Source organism: Microtus ochrogaster, linkage group LG4 (genome assembly GCF_000317375.1).
Source record: "Microtus ochrogaster isolate Prairie Vole_2 linkage group LG4, MicOch1.0, whole genome shotgun sequence".
Lineage (NCBI taxonomy): Eukaryota > Metazoa > Chordata > Mammalia > Rodentia > Cricetidae > Microtus > Microtus ochrogaster.
Window position 1 is genome coordinate 48,661,967 of NC_022030.1, and position 21,007 is coordinate 48,682,973.

Below are 21,007 nucleotides of genomic sequence, written 5' to 3' on the forward strand. Positions count from 1 at the left end.
AATTATCTTATGAATGAGAAATTACCAGTAGTTTTCTCTCTGTAGATCATCTCTTGAGGAAGCCACACACAAAAATCATAAGTTATTGGCTTAGAGAAGAGAATCAAGAACTAAGCAAATTCAGATGTCTTAGTTAGGGTTTCTATTGCTGCAACACAACACCATGACCAAATATCAAGTTAGGGAGGAAAGGGTTTATTTGGCTTATACTTCCAGGTCATAGTCCACCACTGGAGGAAGTCAGAACAGGAACTTAAGCAGAGCTAGAACCTAGAGGCAGGAACTGATACAGAAATCATGGAGGGGAGCTGCTTATTGGCTTGCTTACAGTTCAGAGGTTTAGTTTATTATTATCATGGTGGGAAACACAGTAGCATAGAAGCAGACATGGTGCTAGAGAAGGAGCTTAGAGTTCTTACATCTTACCTCATGAGCAAGTGGTCTGAGACATTGGGCATGGCTTGAGCACATATGAGACCTCAAAGCCCACCTCCACAGTGACATACTTCCTCCAACAAGTCCAGACCCCTAATAGTGCCACTCCCTTTGGGGGCCATTTTCTTTCAATCCACAACAGGGAGGAGATGGTTTTCCACCCATATCATTGCCAACGTTTTAAATTTTATGCCATATATTCCCAATTTGAAAAACACTAAATTTGCATTTGAAGGTATAAAGCTACCCACTAATGTTAATAGCAAAATTGAGTTAAGTGTGGTCAGCTTTTGTTCTTCTTTGACTTTCTGGGTTAAAGAGAGAGAGAGAGAGAGAGACATCTTAAAATATTTGTTTTTATCATTTTTAATTATTTTTGAGATTATGATTGCATCAGTTCCTATTCCCTTTCCTCCCTCTAACCTCTCCCATACACCCCTCTTTGCTCCTTTTCAAGTTTACATATAATGTTAATTATATATGTGTATTTTCAGGCTGACAACCATTTGGTGCACTCTTCCTGGGGACGACTGTTTCTCCTGCTCTCACTGCTCTCAGCATTCCTTAGTTGCTTGTAGTTCTTTGTGTGGGGCTGAGGCCTCCTGGCTTTACCTGTGAATGTTGGCACGCCAGATGTCCTTGTTCAGCTCATGTTTAGGCAGTCATGTCAGTGAGATGAGACTTCATGGACTTAGTTTTGACATTCCTGGGAGACACAAGCTCATAGCAAACTCCCTGTTCCTCTGGCTCTTACAATCATTCTCCCTCCCCACCCATATTATTATTTTTAATGTTTTTAGTTTAAATAGAATCACTTCCCCCTGCCTTTCCTCCTCCAGTCCCTCACAGATACCCTCCCTTAAGCCCCACCCACGTTTCCCCCATTTCAAGTTGATAGATACCTTCTCTTTGATTATTGTTGTTGCATGCTATAGTGGTTTAGATAGTAATGGCTTCCATAGGCTCCTGTATTTGAATTCTTGGCTGTTAGGGAGTGATATTACTTGACAGGGATCAGGATATGTGGCCTTGTTAGAGGAAACGTGTCACTGGGGTGGGCTTTGGGATTTCAGAAGCTCAAGTCAGGCCCAGTATCTTTTTCTCTTCCTGCTGCCTGAAGATCTAGATGTAGAATTCTCAGCTTCTTCTCCAACACCTTGTCTTGCTGCCTGATGCCATGCTTTCTGCCATGCTGATAATGGACTAAACCTCTAAAGTGTAAGCCTACCCCAATCACATGCTTTTCTTTAGAAGACTTGCCATGGTCATGATGTCTCTTCACAGCAATGGAATACTGACTAATACACATGCATACATATGTATATATGTATGCACAAATGTATGTCTATCCATTCTTCTGGGTCTGTTTTTGTTGTTTGTGTGGATATGGTTTAAAGGCCGGCCTATTTTTATTATTTTTAATTATGTTTATATATGTGTGCCTATGAGAGTGAGTGATGTGTCCATGGAGTCTAGAAGAAAGTGTCAGGTCCTCAGGAGCTAGAGTTACAGGAGTTTATGGGTTGCTTAATGTGAGTGCTGGGAACTGAACCCACGGTTCCTCTGCAAGAGCAATATGTACTCTTAACTGTTGAGCCATTTCTCCAGTCCTAAAAGATTCTTTATTCTCAGACTGTTTAATATGTCAGTGCAAAAAGACTGGCTTTTGTGATGTAAGAGTTTATAGAAAGACATCAAGTGGTTGTGGTATAAACTTTTAATCCCAACACTTAGGAGGCAGATGCTGCGGGATAATGTTCTTGTATCTTGTAAAGATTTGTCATTTGTATAGGTTTAATAAAATGCTGATTGGCCAGTAGCCAGGCAGGAAGTATAGGTGGGATGACCAGACTAGGAGAATTCTGCAAAGAGGAAAGGTTTAGTCTGTAGTCACCAGCCAGATGCAGAAGAATCAAGATAAGAATGCCTCACTGAGTAAGGTACCAAGCCACATGGCTAAACATAAATAAGAATTATGGGTTAATTTAAGTTGTAAGAGATAGTTAAAAATAAGCCTGAGGTAATAGGCCCAACCATTTATAATTAATATAAGCCTCTGTGTGTTTTGTTGGGACTGAATGGCTACAAGACCAGGCAAGACAGAAACTTCTGTCTACAGACTGAGGCAGGCAGATCTCTGAGTTTGAGACCAATCTAGTCTACAAAGTGAGTTCCGGGACAGCTGGGGCTACACAGAGAAACTGTCTCAAAAACCAAAAAGGAAAAAAAGAAAAGGGTTTATAGAAAGGCATCTCTTCCTGGTTAGTGGTTCTATTTCAGCATCTGAGTGCCTGAAGTCTGCCAGGCATTGTGCTAGGTACTGAGAGGCAAGGGAAATAAAATCCAGGGTCCCCCGAAAAAAAACTGTGAAGCTTTGTTTCTTAGCATTTGAACTATGAAAAGGGGCAAACTTAGTCTAAGTACCTAGAGAGGAGACAAGCAACTGAGGACTGGAGTACTATAGGTCAGTGGAAGAGCATCTGCCTAGCATGTCCAAGTACTCTATCTCTCAAACTTGAGAGGAGAGGATGGAGGAGGCAAGAGGAGCACTTAAACCAAGGAAGAGGCTCTGGAGTATGAAATAAGGAAGAGTATAGACACGGCACAGAAGCTCTGGAGTATGAAAATAAGAATGGCCTCAAGATGGTAAAACATCGTAGGCATGATGCATAAGAAGGAAATGTGCTGGATACGTGACAGATAAGAAAGAGAATCTCCTCCATAGCAGAACTCCAGACCCAAAGCAAAGTGGAGAGTCAAGGCCTGGCTTTCTCAAGCAATTGGTTTGGGCTCTCAAAAATGAAAAAGTTGGGTTGGGAAGGTAGCTCAGCAGGTAAAGTATTTACCTCGAAAACCTGATGACCACATAAAGGAACCTATGTAAAAGTGGAAGAGAGAACCAAGCTCTAACAGTTGTCCTTGACCCCCCCCCCCGGCACACACTAAATATTTTTAATTTTTTTAAGAAAAATGATTACCCTGTACCAAACAAATGCAGAAAATGTTATGTAAAATGCAAGATTTAGAACTTCTGAGGCTTAGGTAAATCTTTCCTCAAACTCCATTGTTCTCATTTGTAAATCAAGAGTAATTATGTCTACATTACAAATTATTGTCAGAATCTGACAGAGTATAAAATGGCTTGTATAGTGGGAGAAACGTAATGCCCAATAGTGTCTTTTGTTTGTTTCTGTTATCATTATAATATGTAATTAAAACTAAATGTAGTAAGAGAGGGGCCCATAAGTTGGCTCACTCAGTTCTCACTCCTTGGGAGGTAACTTCTCTTACTGCCAAATCAGTAAAACTAGAAACTACATTTCCCAGACTCCCTTGCTTTTAGGGTCTCTATAACCAATTAGGTACCACCATTTACAGGAGACTATGTGGGTAGAAGCCATCTTGTTGCTCTTTCTACTGACAGAACTAAGTTGTCAAGATGTGAGTGCCCATACGGCTTTTGGGCTCTTCGCCTACCTTGACATGACACCAGTCTGCGGGACCCTGACTTCTGTTTGTCCCAGCCTTTCCAGTGACTCCATTATCATGTGACTCCTAGATTCGGCCCTTTCAGCTGTCATATTCAGACTCATCAGAAAGTGCTCATCTGGGCTCAGCGTCAAAGGCACTAGCTGACCTCACCTAGGTGCAGTGGAGAAGTCTCACTGCTTTCAAAATCAAAGCACAGTTTGGGGCTGAATGCAAGGCAAGTCCTCAGCCCTCACACCCCTATTAAGTCTGGAGTTACTAGGAAGAGCTAAATCTTTGTTTAAGCCAGCCCCCTGCTGGTTCTTCTGACAGTGCAGCCAAGAGTACAGTTTTCTCTGCAGGTCTCTGCTGCATAGCCCGTACACCAGAGGGTTGAAACACTGTGCAAATGCAAACACACCAAAAAGCACCAGATTTAGAGTAAAGAAAAACACCCCACACCGCTTTCCCAAAACTATGACTATGAGTGTGGGGATGACGTGTAAGCTTATCTGCAGTAGATGAACGAGGACAGTTCTCCTGGCCCTGATGTTTGATCTATTAAAATGGCCAGCCCGCTTCCCTTCTCGGTATATCAGACAGTAACACACAAGGATGACACATAAAGGAAGAGCAAGGAAAAGCATGCCGATGACTCTGGCAGGCGTACCGTTCAAGATGACAGGACAGAGAGGGGCAGACTGGAAAACAGAGGCTGGAGGAGGGCTAGTGGCCTCTAGGAGGAATAAGCCAACATTCTTGAGTAGAACAGCGGTCCAGGTCCCAGTCAGAATCCTGTACTTAGCAGATTCTACAAAGGATGGAGAGTTCAGGGGATAACAAATGGCCAGGTAAGTGTTGAGTGCCATCAAGGCCAGAGTAAGGAGGATCCCTTCTCCCACACATAGCTGTGCCCCAAATACCAGCCAGCACAGCAGCAGGGGGCTGTTGGCCAGCAAGGCCCGCATTCCTTGGAAGACAACCCCCAGGCCACAGTAGGAAGAGATGCACAGCAGGTGATGACAGAGAAGGACCAGTCGGACCTCTTTCCTCAGCTGCAGATCCTGTGACACTATTGCGATAATGACAACGGTAATGGATGTGGCAATGGAGAAAGCCACCACATACACAGAGGCCTTCACCGTGGCCTCCAGTCTCAACCAGTCAGATATGTTGCAGTGCTCAATGGATAAGTTCATGGTCTTCAGGGCTGACTTGGCTCCTGGAAGAGAGAAGACAGAAATGGGTGTCTCAGCCTGAAACTCCTTGCGTGCTTTCCAGCTCCAGTTTGTACAAGGACTACATGGTACTTTCTTCAAGGGGATGATGATTTTAGATAATATTGATGGGGCTCGAGGAAGCTGGAGAAATCGTGCAGGGCTTCCTTTACTTACGGAAGAGCCATCTGGGTAAGTCATAGGAAAGAAGGCTGGATGGTATATCCTGAGTATTCAAAGGCTCGAGTTTGGGTCAAGAGCCAAGCTAATGCCTGTGTGTCCTTTTCCATCAGGACCATAAAGCCAAATGACTTTTTGCTAAGCATGTGTTGAGATAATACATGCAAAGATCTAAGGAGGAGGATGGGCAAGTCATTAGCCCAGGGCCTTCGCTCCTTTAGGTCCCTAAGACAAGAGGAGGAGACTAACAGAGGTGGACTACAGTCGCAGGTGGTCATGGGTACTCTTTAGAAAACCAACTATTCTCATAGTATTATCTCTCCTCAGTTCCCCTGCATGTGTCTCATGTCTCACACGATGGTTTTATTGTACACTTTTTACCAATGAGAAAATGAAGCTTAGGAAAGCTATAGGCTTGAGAGTCCCCCAGAGGCCCATGTGCTAAAACTTTAGACCCAAAGATGGTCCTATTGGGAGATGACAGAACCTGTGAGACAGAGGTTTGGTGCTGGGGAATCATCATGGCTAATAGAGGGCTTACCTTCCATGCCCAAAGTCCTGGGCTTGATCCCAGCACCAACTAAAGCAGATATGGTAACACATGCCTGTAATCACACCCTGGACACGGCAATCCAAAGTCTAAGGTCATCCTTGGCTTGGCTACACAGTAAGTCTGAGGCAAAACTGGAATATATGAGACTCTGGAAGGAAGAATGAAGGGAGAGACAAAGCAGAGAGAGGGGGTGGGGAGAAGGAAGGTGTAGAGCAATGGTTCTCAACCTGTGGGTCATACTTAGCCCCTTAAAAAGTCACCCAAGACCACCAGAAATCACATATATTTACATTATGATTCATAACAGTAGCAAAATTATAGTTATGAAGCAGCAAAGAAAAATTTTATGATTGGAGGTCACCATAATATGAAGAACTGTATTAAAGGGTCAAAATGTAAGGAAGGTTAAAAGCCACTGTCCTACTCAAAGACTGGGTATTGTGGCACATGCCTTTAATGCCCACACTTGGGAGTCAGAGACAGACCTTGTGAGTTCGGGTCAGCCAGGTCTACACAGTAAGTTCCAGGCCAGCCAGGATACATAGTAAGACCATGTCTCAAGAAAAAAGAAAAAAAAAAGGAAAGGAAAGGAAAGAAAAGAAAAGAAAAGAAAAGAAAAAGAAAGGAAGGAAGGAAAAGAAAAAGAAAAAAAATCCTAATCCAGAGTCCCTCAGTATTAGGTTGGGTGTAGTGATTCAAAGGCCTGCCTGAGCTACACAGTAAGATTTTGTCTTAAGTAAATAAATAAACATAGGACTTCCTTCTTAATTCTCTATTCCCAAAGATCGATATCTCTGTCTCTGTCTCTGTTTCTGTCCCTCTCTCTCTCTCTCACACACACACACACACACACACACTCACACACACACCATAATTGTTCTTTGGAAACCACTGCACCCATGACTGGAAGAATCACATGAACAAAACCCATAACCTTTATGCCGCTAACAGCATTGTGACAATGGTTCTCAACTTGTGGGTTGTGACCCCTTTGGGGGAGGTCACATATCAGATAATATCTCTATTATGATTCATAACAGTAGCAAAACTACAGTTTTATGAAATAGGAACACATGGCTGGAGGGATGACTCAGAGGTTAAGAGCACTGAGTGCTCTTCCAGAAGTCCTGAGTTCAATTCCCAGCAACCATGTGGTGGCTCACAATCATCTGTCTGGTGCCATCTTCTGGCCTGCAGGGACACATGCAGGCAGAATACTGTATACATAAGAGACAAAGAAAGAAAGAAAGAAAGGAAGAAAGAAAGAAAGAAAGAAAGAAAGAAAGAAAGAAAGAAAGAAAGAAAGAAAGAAAGCAATGAAATGATTTTATGGTTGGGGGTCACTACAACATGAGGAGCTGTGTTAAAGAGCCACAGCATTGGGGAGGCTGAGAACCACTGCTCTATGGAGTCAACCTCACTCATATCTTTAAGGAGCAACTCTGAGCCTGGGCCCACAGCATCAATCCCACCTCTACCCCAGAACCTGTTGTATGATTTCACTGTCCCTTGCTGACCTGAACAGAACCTCATGTGATGATTCTGCCCATGAGGGACCTTGGCAGGTGAGAGACAGACACACCATGCAGTCAGGGGTTAAGTGGGCAGTTTATTGAGAGAAGGGGAAACAGGAGGGAAGAGACCAGCCTCTGGGAGCAGGAGCAGCAGAAGAGAGAAGAGAGAGAGGGAGGGCTGGAGGGAAAGCAAGAGAAAGAGGAAGAGGAAGAAGAAGAATAGAGATAGGCAGAGTTTTGCCTTTTAAAGGGACAGGGTACTATCTGCGGTGCACACAGGCATGATGCAGGAGTGACCGTTCTGTCAGGGCCTCAAGGGGCGGGGCCAGGCTTGCCTCACTGCTAACACCCCATCTGTCTAGTATAGAACCAGCTCTCTTCTACCAAGTTCTCTCTCTCTCATACCCTGCAACTAGACTCTGAGTCCCACATACAAGGAGGCTAGGCTACTGTTGGCCGAATAGACAGTGGTCAAGGACTTCTTGTTAACTAGAACCTCCCAACAATACATGTGTATACACACACACACGTAGGAGCCAGTCATGATAAGCTAAATATGAACAGAGCACCCAAAGGAAGTTCTTTACTTCCAACCATTATCACCTGACAGAGTAGGACTCAGCCATCAATAAGTTTAAATGGAGGTCTGAATCTCAGTTTACCCTGAAGTTTACCTGGTTACAGGAAGAACCACAAACTGAGATTAGCTGAGCACCACCCAGAAGAGACCATCCAAAGAAAATGCCTGATCTAATGCTGTAGATAGGATCACCTACCAGCACACACTCACCAGGATGCCCCTAGACAAATGTCAGCCAATCACGGGTCATGAACCTCAGAAACTCCTCACCTTTACTACTATAAATACTCAACTCTGACTGAGCTTGAGGCTCTCCATTTATTCCAATACATTGGACATGCAGAGAGACCGAGTTTGCAAACTTGCTTAAAATAAAGGCTCTTTGCTTTTACATACAGAACTCAGTCTCCTTGTCGGCTTTTGGGAGACTTTGTCAATTTGGGTATAACATTTGGGGACTTGTACCAGATCCCCCAAGCCCACTGGGACTACCACCCATAAAGCCTTCAACAGGCTGGTAAGTTTTCTGTGTTTTGTTTCATGTCTCATGTCTTTCTGTGAGCTGGCCCAGGAAACTTAAGAGCCTGTAGCGATCTAAGCAGACACGCTAAAAGATCACAGGCAGGGTGCCTGGAGGAGACATCCCCAGGGCCCTTCTGCAAAGGGTGGTTCCCTCTGGTGAGACACGCCGGTAGCAGTCTCAATTCTGTAGAGAGACATCTGGGTAGCGGTCTCAGTTTGTTGAGAGACACACATGTTGTAATAGGAGCAGCGGGGCTGCGTCCCCAGCACCCCTGCTCCTGGCCACTTGGCTAGCTTATGCTCCGAAATAACAACACACAAACTGTATTCTTTTAAACACTGCTTGGCCCATTATATCTAGCCTCTTCTAGGCTAACTCTCGCACCTGGACTAGCCCATTTCTAATAATGTGTGTAGCACCCCAAGGTGCGCTTACTGGGAGGATTCTAGCCTACGTCCATTCTGGGTCGGAGTTCATTTTGTCTGCCCCAGAGAGCAGAGCTATCGCGTCTGCCCTGGAGAGGGGAGCATAGCATATGTCTGAGGCGTCTGCCCCAGAGTAGAGAGTTATCGAGTCTGAGCTCACTTCCTCTTCCTCCCAGCATTCTGTTCTGCCTACTCCACCCACCTAAGGGATGGCCTATCAAAATGGGCCAAGGCGGTTTGTTTATTACCAATGACCTTCCTCCATCACACACAGATAGGGGTCTCAGTTCTGTATAGAGACATGTGGGCAGCGGTCTCAGTTCTGTTGAGAGACAGGCAGATAGTGGTCTCAGTTCAATAGAGGGGTGGGTCATACCCTCAAAACACTTTGAGGCTGTCGTCTTTAGTTTGGTTTGGCGCCATAGTCCTGTGTGTTGTTGTGTTTTTGTCCTGACTTAGACTGACACTGACGATATGGGACAGACTCAAATCATGACTTTTTTGACTTTGATATTGTGATCACTTACAGGACTTTAGAGACAGGGCCATAAGCATAGGGGTATATTTTCCTCGCTGCCTTCAATATTTCATGAAAAGGAGTCAGCCTTGGCCCCAAGCACAAGGCTGCGGGACAGTGTGCTTGTGTGGATGGGTGGCTGGGCTATGCAGCCTTGTTATTGCAATGTAGCAAGGCTGCCAGCCACAGTTGTAGGAGGTGGATGTACCCCAATAGGATTTCAAACACTGAACAGAGAGAATCTGGGATTAATTGCTATGGCTTAGAGAGGTTAACAGTCTTTTCCCCCATGTTGAATATCACCTTGCCTCCTCCCATGCTGGTGGATGAGTTCCCTCCGCCTGCCCTGGGGGCTGCGTGCCTCAACTTCTGGTCAAACCTGACTAAGGTTTGGCTCTGTAGGCCAAGGACTCTGGCTATAGGTGTTGCTGAAATGGCCATGCTGTGACACTGTAGCCAGACTTCCCTCCACCAGAGCTGCCTTGATCATTCAGATCCAATGTGTTATAAATATCTGTCATCATTTAGAGGGGCTGGTTACAACTTATTACTGCTTAATGTATAGAAAAAAAAACTACTGTTGGTCTCAAAGGTTTCACTCTGGTACAGAATTTTATGTGATGTAAATTTAAAGGTTTTTTGTTATAGAATATGCATGTTTCTGTTCTTGTTTAAAATATTGTAGCCATACAATATATCATACACCACTGAGGGAAACCACAAGAAAGACTTTGGTAAGAGTCTTTATGTTGTTTGAAAAATGAGAAAATTTTGGTATGTTGTCTGGAAAATGAGGGAAAAAGCAGGAGACTAAAAAAATAAAGAGAGAAAAAAATAAATTAAAGGTATATAGAAAGCTATAAAAGGTCAAAGGGGATATAAACTATGTTTGCTGTGGCTTCTCATACATGCAAATACTGAATATGCTTGTTTTGGTGAGAAGTTGTCTATGTAAGTTTTCTCGCAAGCATAGAGCTGAGACAGAAATGGTCTGGCTATTTTTGCTGTCTCTGCCACCCATCATTGCTGTGGCCACATTTACAGGCCTGACTTCAAAAAATTTATCATTGAGCTCTTATTACTAAATTTGGGTTAGCAGAAATTCAGATGACTTTTTGGTATAGATAATGTTAAGACTGCTATATGCTGTTTTTTAATTGAAAAGCTGGCTCTAGAATTGAATTATGGCTCTTCCTTTGTTAGACCCATGTTTTATTTACTTAAAATCTATGCATGGGTAATTTTAAAGAAACCATAAGACATAATTCCATTTTAAATTTTTGGTTGTCATTTTTCTACAGTTAAAGAAAATGGATGCCACAGGATTTCACCATCTTGATTAAAGGTGACCACGTGGAGTGGGCCTAACCAATCTCCAAGATAGTTTGGATTGAGATAGATTTTTACATAATGACTCATGTCCCGTTCTAAAAAGGCTTTACATATATATAATTTAAAGTATTAAAGCTGCACCTCAATGTTTTTATACTCAAATGTACCTTGCTTTGCCAGCGAGACTTTATTAATTTAAGAGTCACCCAGGTGAAAAAACAGCTAAGGTTTACAAATGTATGGCAGGACTAGAGTACCAAAGAATGTGCTGTTGCAACAATGGACCTTAATATTTTAGAAATGCCAGTGCCAGGTGATAGTCACCAGAAGTACCAGCTACAGTGAAATGGAGCAGGCTGAGATCTAAAGACAGGCTATGGATGTGCTGTCAAGGGTGGGACCAAAGAAGTACTTTATTTTTAATATGTTTGATATTGCAGGAAGATATTTAAGAGATTTTAATTTTTTAGGGAAAAAAATAAATAAATTTATAAAGCTGTGAGGCATCGGTACTATAAAATGTTTTATATTATGTTTTATATTGTTAATATTTGAACTTAAAATAAAAGGCTAAAAATTATGGTCAGAGCCATAAGCACCAAAATCTAACCAGAAATGGAAATGTTCATTTCTTGTGATGCAGAAGACAATGACCTAAGCAGTTTGATAGAGCGCTTGGAACAGCATCCAAGTCTGAATCTCAATCTTTTGGAGGTTGTTGTATAAGGGTAGTCTAGGACCACCTGCATGTCAGATATATGAATTGAGATTCACAACATAGGCAAAACTGCAGTTGTAAAATAACAATGGGAGAAATTCTGTAATGGGAGGATCAATGTAACATGGAAAACTATATTAAAAGGTAAAAGCATTAAAAATATTAACTAATGGTTTAAAAATATTTTTTCTTGTTCATGGTCTACTCATACTTTAAAATGTGTGTTTAGTCTCCTTATCTTTGCTAACTTTGTGGGTTTAAGCTATTTGGATAAACTGAGTCATAAATTTTTGTATCGATACTAAGAGATTTGGACCTCCTCTTCTGGGGAAAGAATGTTGTTTCTATGTCAATCACTCTGGGGTAATTAGAAATTCAATGGCCTTGTTAATGATAGAGAACAGAATGCTCACATGAAAGCTGGATGAAAACTTGCTCAGCTGGTCTCTTTGGTTAACGACCTTGCTTCCAGCTCTAACAGGTCCAAATGATCTTGCTTCTTATCAACAGAGTGATGGCTTTTGTTCGAGAACAGATTAATACTGTTCGACTGATGGTATTGAGGTTCCAGTATCACTCCCTTGAGCCCCTGGACAGATAGGACCCATGATTGAGTTCTGTCATCGGTACTTGTGAAGGGGGAAAAATGTAGGACTCAGGGCAGCTTTCCCAGGGCAACTTGGTACACACCTGCCAAGATGGGTTCTATAGATCAGCTGGAAGGTAGGCCTGAGTCTCATTTTGCCCTAGGGCAATGCTAGCTCTTAGATTCCCTCCTGTTCCCATTTCACCCTGGGACCTGTTCCTTGCCTTTACAGGAGACAACATTAACAGCTAGATATAAATTTGTTCTGTGTTTATAGTCATACCCTCAGAATGACTAATTCAGTTTCTTTATTAGTTTTAATTCAAAATCATTACAGAGTGTGGAGTTCTAGTCTTGTAAAAGCTGCTAAATTATTATAGACTGTTAGGAAATGCAAGTTAGTCAATCATCTTTAAAGTACTGATATGATTAGTTACAGGAATAAGCCTTATTTAGTTCCTGTATATGTTTTCAAAGTCAAACTTAAAACAAAGAATGAGGAAACAAAATTTGTCTAATCAGGCATACCTAGGCAGCCCCTCATACTTCAGAGATCTGCCGAATATGTCATTTAAAATAATGATTTAAAAACTTATTATATTAGACAGAGACTCTGAGATCCTAGCAGTAACCCAAGGTCTCCATAGAAGATTATGAGACACCATGATGTCTCCACCTGGATTACGACGACGCTGACTACTGTACAAGATGTCCCAGTGCAACACCTTTGCTGCCAGGACCCAGTCCAGACTGTGGACAAACAGCACCACCTTTGCCTAGACAAAATAAGGTCAGTCTTTTCCATGTCCCTCTTCCGCAGGAAAAAAAAAATCACCTTAGGGTCTGGCTTAGACAGTAAGACTGCTGTTCTGGATATTTCTGCCTCCAATGCTATGGAGACCTGGGTATGACTAACTGTATATGGACTCTGGTCTATGTCATTTTTAATAGATTTGGTCTGTACTCAGATATACCTTATTTATCCTTCTGAGATCTCTGATAGTATTAATGGCTAGGGCAGTTATAGTATCAGTTTAACAACAAAAGGTATCTAGATTCTTCCACAAAACGATAGCCAACTTGTTAGCCCATTCTAAAGCTACCATACATTTCTCTGGACAGCAGAAAAATATACATGCTTCTAACCAAAATCTGTAGTTTTTGCTAGGACTCAAAGGTATGAGTCTATTCCTTCTGTTTACAGACACCTGATATCTGCTCTTTTTCTAAATTTTAACTTCTGTTTCTAGTTTAAACTTATCTCAATAGGCTTCCACTTGACTGGCAGACGTATCTAAGCATCAGTTGCTGACTGCAACCTGCTCTGAATTACGGTGAGCCCTGAACTTCCTGAAAGTTGATGTGGACCAATCCAGCTGATATGAACGCTCCCTGTTCCTTCAACAGAGTCTGATGAGTGCCCCACTGCCTAAATTTCCTCCTTACCTTTGGCTAGCCTTTCAACCTAATTGGACCTGGATAACAACACCCCAATGTCAACTTGAAGTAGCTGCAGAAAGAAACACACCGTCCCATGCTCCCTGCCCAAAATAGGTTGAAAGGCTGAGACAAGGGGTAACTCCCTGACATGGGGGACAAGATAACTACCTATAGTGCTTGATGATATACTAAAACTAGGTCCAGAGTTGTCAATTAATGGATTTGTTAATTTAAGTAATTCCATACCTCCTTAAAACCAGGGGCAAGCAGGACCCAAGATTGGGTCCTGTTATTGGTGCTTGTGAAGGGGGAAATGTAAGAGCCAGTCATATAAGCTAAATATAAATAGAGCACCCAAAGGAAGTTCCTTACTTCCAGCCATTATCACCTGTCAAAGTAGGTCTCAGCCATCAATAAGTTTAAATAGAGGTCTGAATCTCAGTAGTTTACCCTGAAGCAATACCTGGTTGCAGGAAGAACCACAAAATGAGATTACCTGAGCACCACCCAAGAACAGACCATCCAAAGGAACTGCCTAACGTTCCAACTGCTATAGATACACAATCACTGCTGCCAGCACACACTCACCAGGATGCCCCTAGACAAATGTCAGCCAATCAGGGGTCTTGAACCTCAGAAACTCCTCACCCCCACCTTTACTACTATAAACACTCAACTCTGACTGAGCTTGAGGCTCTCCATTTATTCCAGTACATTGGACATGCGGAGAGACTGAGTTTGCAAACTTGCTTAAAATAAAGGCTCTTTGCTTTTACATATGGGACTCGGTCTCCTTGTTGGCTTTTGGGGAACTTCTCGGATTTGGGCAAAACACATGCATGCACGCACACAGGCACACACGCATGCGCACACATACATACCTGGGCTCACCATGGCCAGGGTTACCCCATTGATGAGCTACTTATCTCTGGTATTTGATCCTGCTTGCTACCCTTCATTTTGCCCAGAATCCCAGTCATCCCTGCTGGTTTCCTCTGTCCTATTCAGCAGGCCTCCCTGTACCTGCCTGAGGTATCCCATGTCAGGCACAAAACTGCCCCATTACACATAAGCCACACAGTCTGTCATGATGGGGCTTTAGCCAACAGTGTTGCAGGACTCCAAGCCCTGTCACTGCGCAATCCGTAGAATGAAATTCTAAAAACTGTTCTTGACCGCCCCTCCCAAATCAAAGCAGTTGCAGCTGCCATCAAGGCTGAGCTGCCCCCCCCCCCAATCCAAAATAGCTTCTGGGAACTGCAGTTTCTCCACTAGTCTGATAGGTTTAGCACATGAATCAGCGTGACACACTGTTTTATCATTGTTCTCAACTGGCCTTTACTGGGCACTGACACAGACAATACCTAATCCTAAACAGTGTGGGGACAGATGGTAAAACAGTCGCTAGCTAACAAAGACTTATTGTTCAGTGAATGATGCGAATTCCAGTTTAATCGAATGAGGCACCAACAACATCACGTATAGCTTTACTCCTTTACTAAACCAGTAAGAAAACCAGGGAAAGGTTGTACAGAAATCAAAGCCACTGCCCTGGTTGGCTGTAGTGAGGGAAGTCTTCCTGGAGAAGGGAGACTTGAATCAAGCCTTTCAAGGATTGTATCCAGAGTGAAGCAGGGCTGGGCTGCAGGCAGGACGAGAAGAGCAAGGCAGATCCCCAGCAAGTTAACAGCCCCTGCCGAGGGAGAGCCACGCCTCAAATTCAGAAGATAATGAGCCAGCATCCCAGGGTAAAAGCCATTTTGTAAGCCAGAAGGGAACGGTTAGGAGTAAAATTAAGAAGAGTGCCTGTGTGAGGTGGAGCCCAGGTGAGATGCCTCCACCCTCCTGCCGAGAGCGGTTTGACGTGCACCGGCCTGCAGACAGGCGGCAACCCACCCAAGTGCAGGCTTGCTGCGTGGACACCGCCACCAGAGCAAGTGGCTTAGTTACTTTGTGTGACTGGAGCTGGAAATCTGCAGAATAAAGGAAGGAAAGTTTTCTCGCCCTTATTACGAGACCCCAGGAAGATCAACAATTTCTTTAGAACCACGTGTCCAGAGACTCCCTCCTACTCCCCCACCCCATTTGCATTCCTTCTCAGAGGTACATTTGCATATCAATAACTCTGGCCATCTGGCCCAAATAATCTGCTTCATCTACTAACCTATTCAGTGGCAGTTCTTAGGGCCTTGTCCTTTTTCTGAAAATTTAAAATAAGGAAATACCTGCTTCCTTCCAGCCTAAAGGGTCAGTTTTGAAATAAGACTTTGGGGCCCAAAGACTTCAGTGAATTCTGAATTCTGTCTACAAATTCCCTGACAAAGTCAGGACCGGCCACTCTTTTGCAAATCTCCCGTCAGACATCTGGCCAGAGATGTCTGTCCAGTCTGTACAAAGAACTGAAAGACCGAGTATGTAGCTCAGTCGGTAGAGCACTTGCGCAGTAGGCACAAAGTCCCGGGCTCTATCCTCTGTGCTATATAAAACCAAGTGTGGCAACACATGCTTCTAACCCCAGCACCTGGAAGATGGAGGCAGGAAGATCTTATGTTCAAGATTGTCCTCAGCTGTACAGCAAGTTGGAAGTCAACCTAGGTTACATGAAACTCTGTCTCCAAAAAAAAAAAAATGTTTTTAACTAAGTAAATGCATCTCCAAATAATGGCCCCTAATCTCAGCATACTGCAGAAATATCTGCGCCCGAGTTTATTGTAGCATGATTCAAAACAACCAAGTTAAGAAGACACTGGATGAAAAAGGAGCATGAACCCCTATAACCAACATCCTAGAGAAATGACTCAGAGCACCTGTCCTGGTACAGAGCCACCAGCACCCTCAACCTCCTTGTCCATCAACTAAGGGATGGATAAAGAAATCCATGCCACAGGCAGGATGCAGGAGCAGGGGGGTATACCAGGGAAACGCAGGGAAACGGGAGCAGATGACACAGGCCCTTCCACAGAGGGCAACCGCTGTCTTGGTGTCCACATAAGGCCCTGAGCATGGGCTGAGAGCATTTCCCACTCCTCTGACCTCTGAGCAGACACTAGGCCCCAGCAGACACCTGACTTCAGACAAAACTCAGGGCAAAGACTAGTCTGGAAGGAAGCAAAAGAAGGGCAGTGACATGTACAAAACACTGTAGCAGATGCCAGCCCAGCCACGGCTTCCTGTAAGGCAGCTTCAGGAAGTGCTGAGATCCCCAACACATGCGCAACAACCTATAAAGTCGGTTCTGTCCTGTCTCACTTTTTTTTTCTCCAGAAAAGAAAAGGAAGGGAGAGAAGGAGGGAGGAAGGAATGCAGGCTGGGGATAATCAGGTCCTGATCGTGATTCTCGAGTTTGCAGGTGGCTGTCCAACTCCAGGGCCCACACTCTAGAACCTGGTGCCCCAAGTCACTGGTGACTGCTGTTGAACAGATACCAAGGGCTCTCCTCACACCCTATCATCTGTTCTTCCCGAGTGACTGCAGAGACTGACCCTAGTGGAATTCCCATCCCTCTGTCAGGAGAGAGAGGTGACATAAATGGAAAGAGATTTGTCGTCTAGTGAGCACCTCCAGTACCTGGTTCAATCTTGCTGGAGTCTTTGATTCTTTCTAGAACAAGTAACTAGAGAGACTCCTGGAGTACCCACATTGAGAGTAATAACCATAGGAAGGGGTTGGAAGAAGGTAGCCATCTGCAAGCCAAGAACAGCAGCCTCAAAGGACCATGCCTACAATCCCAGTACCCTGGAGGTGGAGGCAGGAGGATTGAGAGTTCAAAGTCATCCTTAGCTACACAGTAAACTCAAGGCCAACCTGAGACTTTGTCTCAGATAAATAAAACAACAAAAAAGGATGGTAAGATGGCTCAGTAGGTAAAGGTGTTTGCTGCCAAACCTGACATCCAGATTCACATGCTAGAAAGAGGGAACTGACTCACAAACACCATGGCACGCATGCACACACACACACACAATCAATAGATAAGTAAATATAAGAATTAGTTTTTAAAGATTTTTAAAGAATTCCCACACGACAGGACCCTTGAAAAATTACAAATTTGTCTACTCAGCCAGCTGGCCTGCTTATCATGTATATGAATACTTTTGGCTGTTTGGTTTGGTTTGGTTTCAAGACAGAGTTTCTCTCTGTAGCTCTGGCTGCCCTGAAACTCATTCTGTAGACCAGAATGGCTTTGAACTGGAACTCAGAGATCTGCCTGCTTTTGCCTCCTGAGTGTTGGTTTTAGAGGCCTGAGCTACCACCACTGGACATTTTGGCTATTTTAGATGCTGTGAATACAACATCCAACAAGGCAGACCAGGCCTTCACTCCGGCGCCATTTCTACTCTAGGGTGGTGGATCCATTAACAGGAAACATGAACATGGTCCTTCGACCTTCTGGCTCCTCCCCTCTGCATGGATTCTCCTACCGACAGCAGAGTGCCTTAACTGCTCGACTCCTTAGGAACTATAGCCCTCCAAATGACACTAAAATGCAAGTCCTTTGTAGTGAGCAACTCCAGAAGGGTCTGGTCAGCTCTGCAGAGCTGAGACTCCGCTTCAAGTAGAAATCAGAACGAGCCTTCCTGTGCCTGGCCAGCCATGAGACCCCTGCACCTTACCTCACCACCAGAGAGCCTTTCTATGCGTCCAACCAGCAGTGAGTTGTGCTTTCCAGGAAGAGACGTTAGAAACAGCAGCGAGTCCTAGGAAGAATCTGCAATGGCCGGCGCCTAGCCGTTGGAACCAAGTTCCCTGAGCCATCAGATTTGAGGGCCACTTCCCCAGTGTCTTCAGTCGGTGTCACACTCTATGAGTCAAGGCTTCTGAGAAAGCCAGGGACAGCTCTGCTCTGGCCACTTCCTCAAAGAAAGTTCAGCACCTTCTGTCTGAGGAAGTGGAGGAACATGAACTGCTCCTCCATCTCTGGCAAGGCACATGGCCTCTGTGCCCTTTCCAGCACCAGACCAGCTCCATGGTACATAGAGATGAGTAAGAAATGTGTCTCCAGGGGAAGCTGAAATGACTTCCCCACACTATTGCAGGGGACATTCAAGCCACTGGACCTGGTGATTTTAAGGCTCAGTTGTTACAACAGCTGCAGTGTTGTAACGGAGGCAAGAGAAAGGGGGTTTGAGCTTCTGCAAGGCTCTGCCAGTACTTCCTGATTGCCAACACCTCTGCTTTAAACCCACAAGCATTACCTACCGGCTCTCCCTCATAGGTCCTGGGTCCAGGGGGATCACGCAAAGATGGAGACAGACCACCAAAGTCTAATAAACCAGAAGCAAACTTTATTCCAGAAACCAGAATCCAGGAAAAAAAATAAAATAAAATAAAATATCTTCATGAGGCACAAGATTTTGTATGGCTGTGGCAAAGGCCGGTTTCTGGATCCACCTTTTTATAGTAGGGGCAAAGGAATTTTTACAATCTCAAGGTAAAACTCAGATATAGATTGCCTTACTTTACAATCACCATTAGCAGAGTTTTTCAGTTAAACTAGTGTTTGTGCTTAATCTATTGCCTTTCTTGGTACTTCCAAGTGGTGTTTACTGAAGCCCTGTGCTGTCCCCTTTGATGCTGCTAGTTTCACATAGCAGGGATAACGCATAACCCAGAGGTGATATATCTGTTTCCCGAAAGTTGACTCAGCTCATACCTGTAGGCTAGCTCTCAGTTTGTGGAGAGATGCTTCGGCCTTGTGAATAGAGCTATGGGTTGTAAAGCAGAGTAACCCACTGTTAATAGTTAATCCTCAAGTTGCTGACAGCCTGCTCTTGTTCTCCTAGGCTTTTTATTTCTCTATTTCTCACATTCCTATTTTTTGGAATCTACATTTTTATTTTCTTATTCTCGGACCCTTGAATAGGCATAGGCTTTCTCTTTGCAGTTGTTCAAGTAATATGCTTGTTCTCCAAAAGTGGAAGATACAGATGACAGGATGAGCATTTTTTAAAGGTAAGAATTTCCCCTTAGTGTTCCCCTTTTGAAGATGAGCACTGAGGACATGTGACATATATCCTGTCTGTGGTCTCTCTCTCTCTCTCTCTCTCTCTCTCTCTCTGATAAGGGAGTTAGAGTCTCAGCATCCTTTGTATCCTACTCCATCCATGAACACCCAGGGGATCTGACTGTAATTTTCCTGTCCCCATCTCCAGCAAAAGATATGGTATGGAAACATTATTTGTTTGGGGGACAAGCATGCACTAGACCTAATCTATGCATTATGTTAAAATACACATGACTAGCCAGATACAGTCATGTATGCCTGTAATCCCAGGGGGCTGAGCAAGAGCACAAGAAATTATGAAGTTGGTTGGGTCAAGCAGTCTTGAGAGGCATGCGTCATAGGTTTTTCAGGTTAGAGACTGCGGCTCCTGGGGCACTATATGCCTTTCAGTTCCTCAGAAACTAAGGCACTCCCTTGGACTGTGACGCAATCTGGCTGCCTCTTTGTTTCTCTGTGTTCCTTAGACGTTGTGGAAGTTTGAAAGAAAATGGCCCCCAAAGGGCATGACATTATTAGGAGGCCTTGTTGGAGGAGGGGTGATCTTGTTGGAAGGAGTGTGTCGCTGTAGGGGTGAGCTTTAAGGTCTTCTTTTGCCCAAACTTCCCTCAGTGTGCTGTTAGCTGACTTCCTGTTGCCTGCACTCTCAACTGCAGGGCCATGCCCCCTGCGCACGGTCATGCTGATAATGGACTGACCTCTGAAACTGTAAGCCAGCTCCCAATTCAATGTTTTCCTTTGTAAGAACTGCACTGATTACTCACTATGCAGTCATCACAAGCTCAAGATTTCAATTTCCTTTGGTTGCCGTCTGTGTATAGATTTAAAGGGGCTTTTCATCAAGCTAAAAACATTTCTGTCCAAATCTATATACCTGACTCTCCGAACAGGGGAAAAAATTAGCTCATGCACTTTAACCGAAGCCGTAACTCTAAGGTGTAAACCTGTTCCAGCTCTTTTACAGACACCTGTTAAATGTTTTTTCCTACAATGTGGATTTCAGTACAATGGCAATGCTAATATACCTAGAATATTTATCTTCTTCGATAAACTAAAATTCACATAAGCTTTGGTCATAAGGCTTGGATCTACCTGTCATAGGTCAAACAGACTCCAGATAAGTAAAAGTTCCAAATGTAGGGTTTTCCTTTCAGTTCCGAAAATTTAACTTCTGTCCCTAGTCTATACTTGTCTCAGCAGATTTCCACTTGACTGACAGACACCATCCAGGCAGCACCTTCGGACTACAAACTGCTGAGCTCTGGACTTGCTGGAAGCTGATGTGATTGCTCCTTGTCTCTTCAACTGGGTCAGCTAATCAGATGCTTTTTACATGCCCCATTGCCTTTGACTAGCCTTTCAGCCCTCCTGGGCCCTGACAGCCAATGCCCCAGTTTCACCATTTACAGAAGAGAGTACATCATCCCTGCCCCCTTAACAGGCTGAAATGCTAAGTCAAAAGGAAACTTCCTGACATAGGAGACAAACTGGCTGCCTATAATGCCAACTGGTATACCA

The 21,007-nt window shown here is 43.9% G+C and overlaps 1 protein-coding gene across 1 annotated transcript; it reads right to left on the minus strand.

Annotated features, from left to right (window-relative positions):
- Window positions 1-4,112: 4,112 nt before the first annotated feature.
- LOC101994891 (proteinase-activated receptor 1-like) lies at window positions 4,113-18,168 on the minus strand. The gene is made up of 2 exons (XM_005361532.2): window positions 18,102-18,168; window positions 4,113-5,125 (listed from the first exon to the last, which is right to left on the minus strand). Exon 2 carries the CDS (start codon window positions 5,100-5,102, stop codon window positions 4,113-4,115), a length of 990 nt encoding a protein of 329 aa, XP_005361589.1. The 5' UTR covers window positions 5,103-5,125; window positions 18,102-18,168.
- Window positions 18,169-21,007: the final 2,839 nt, after the last annotated feature.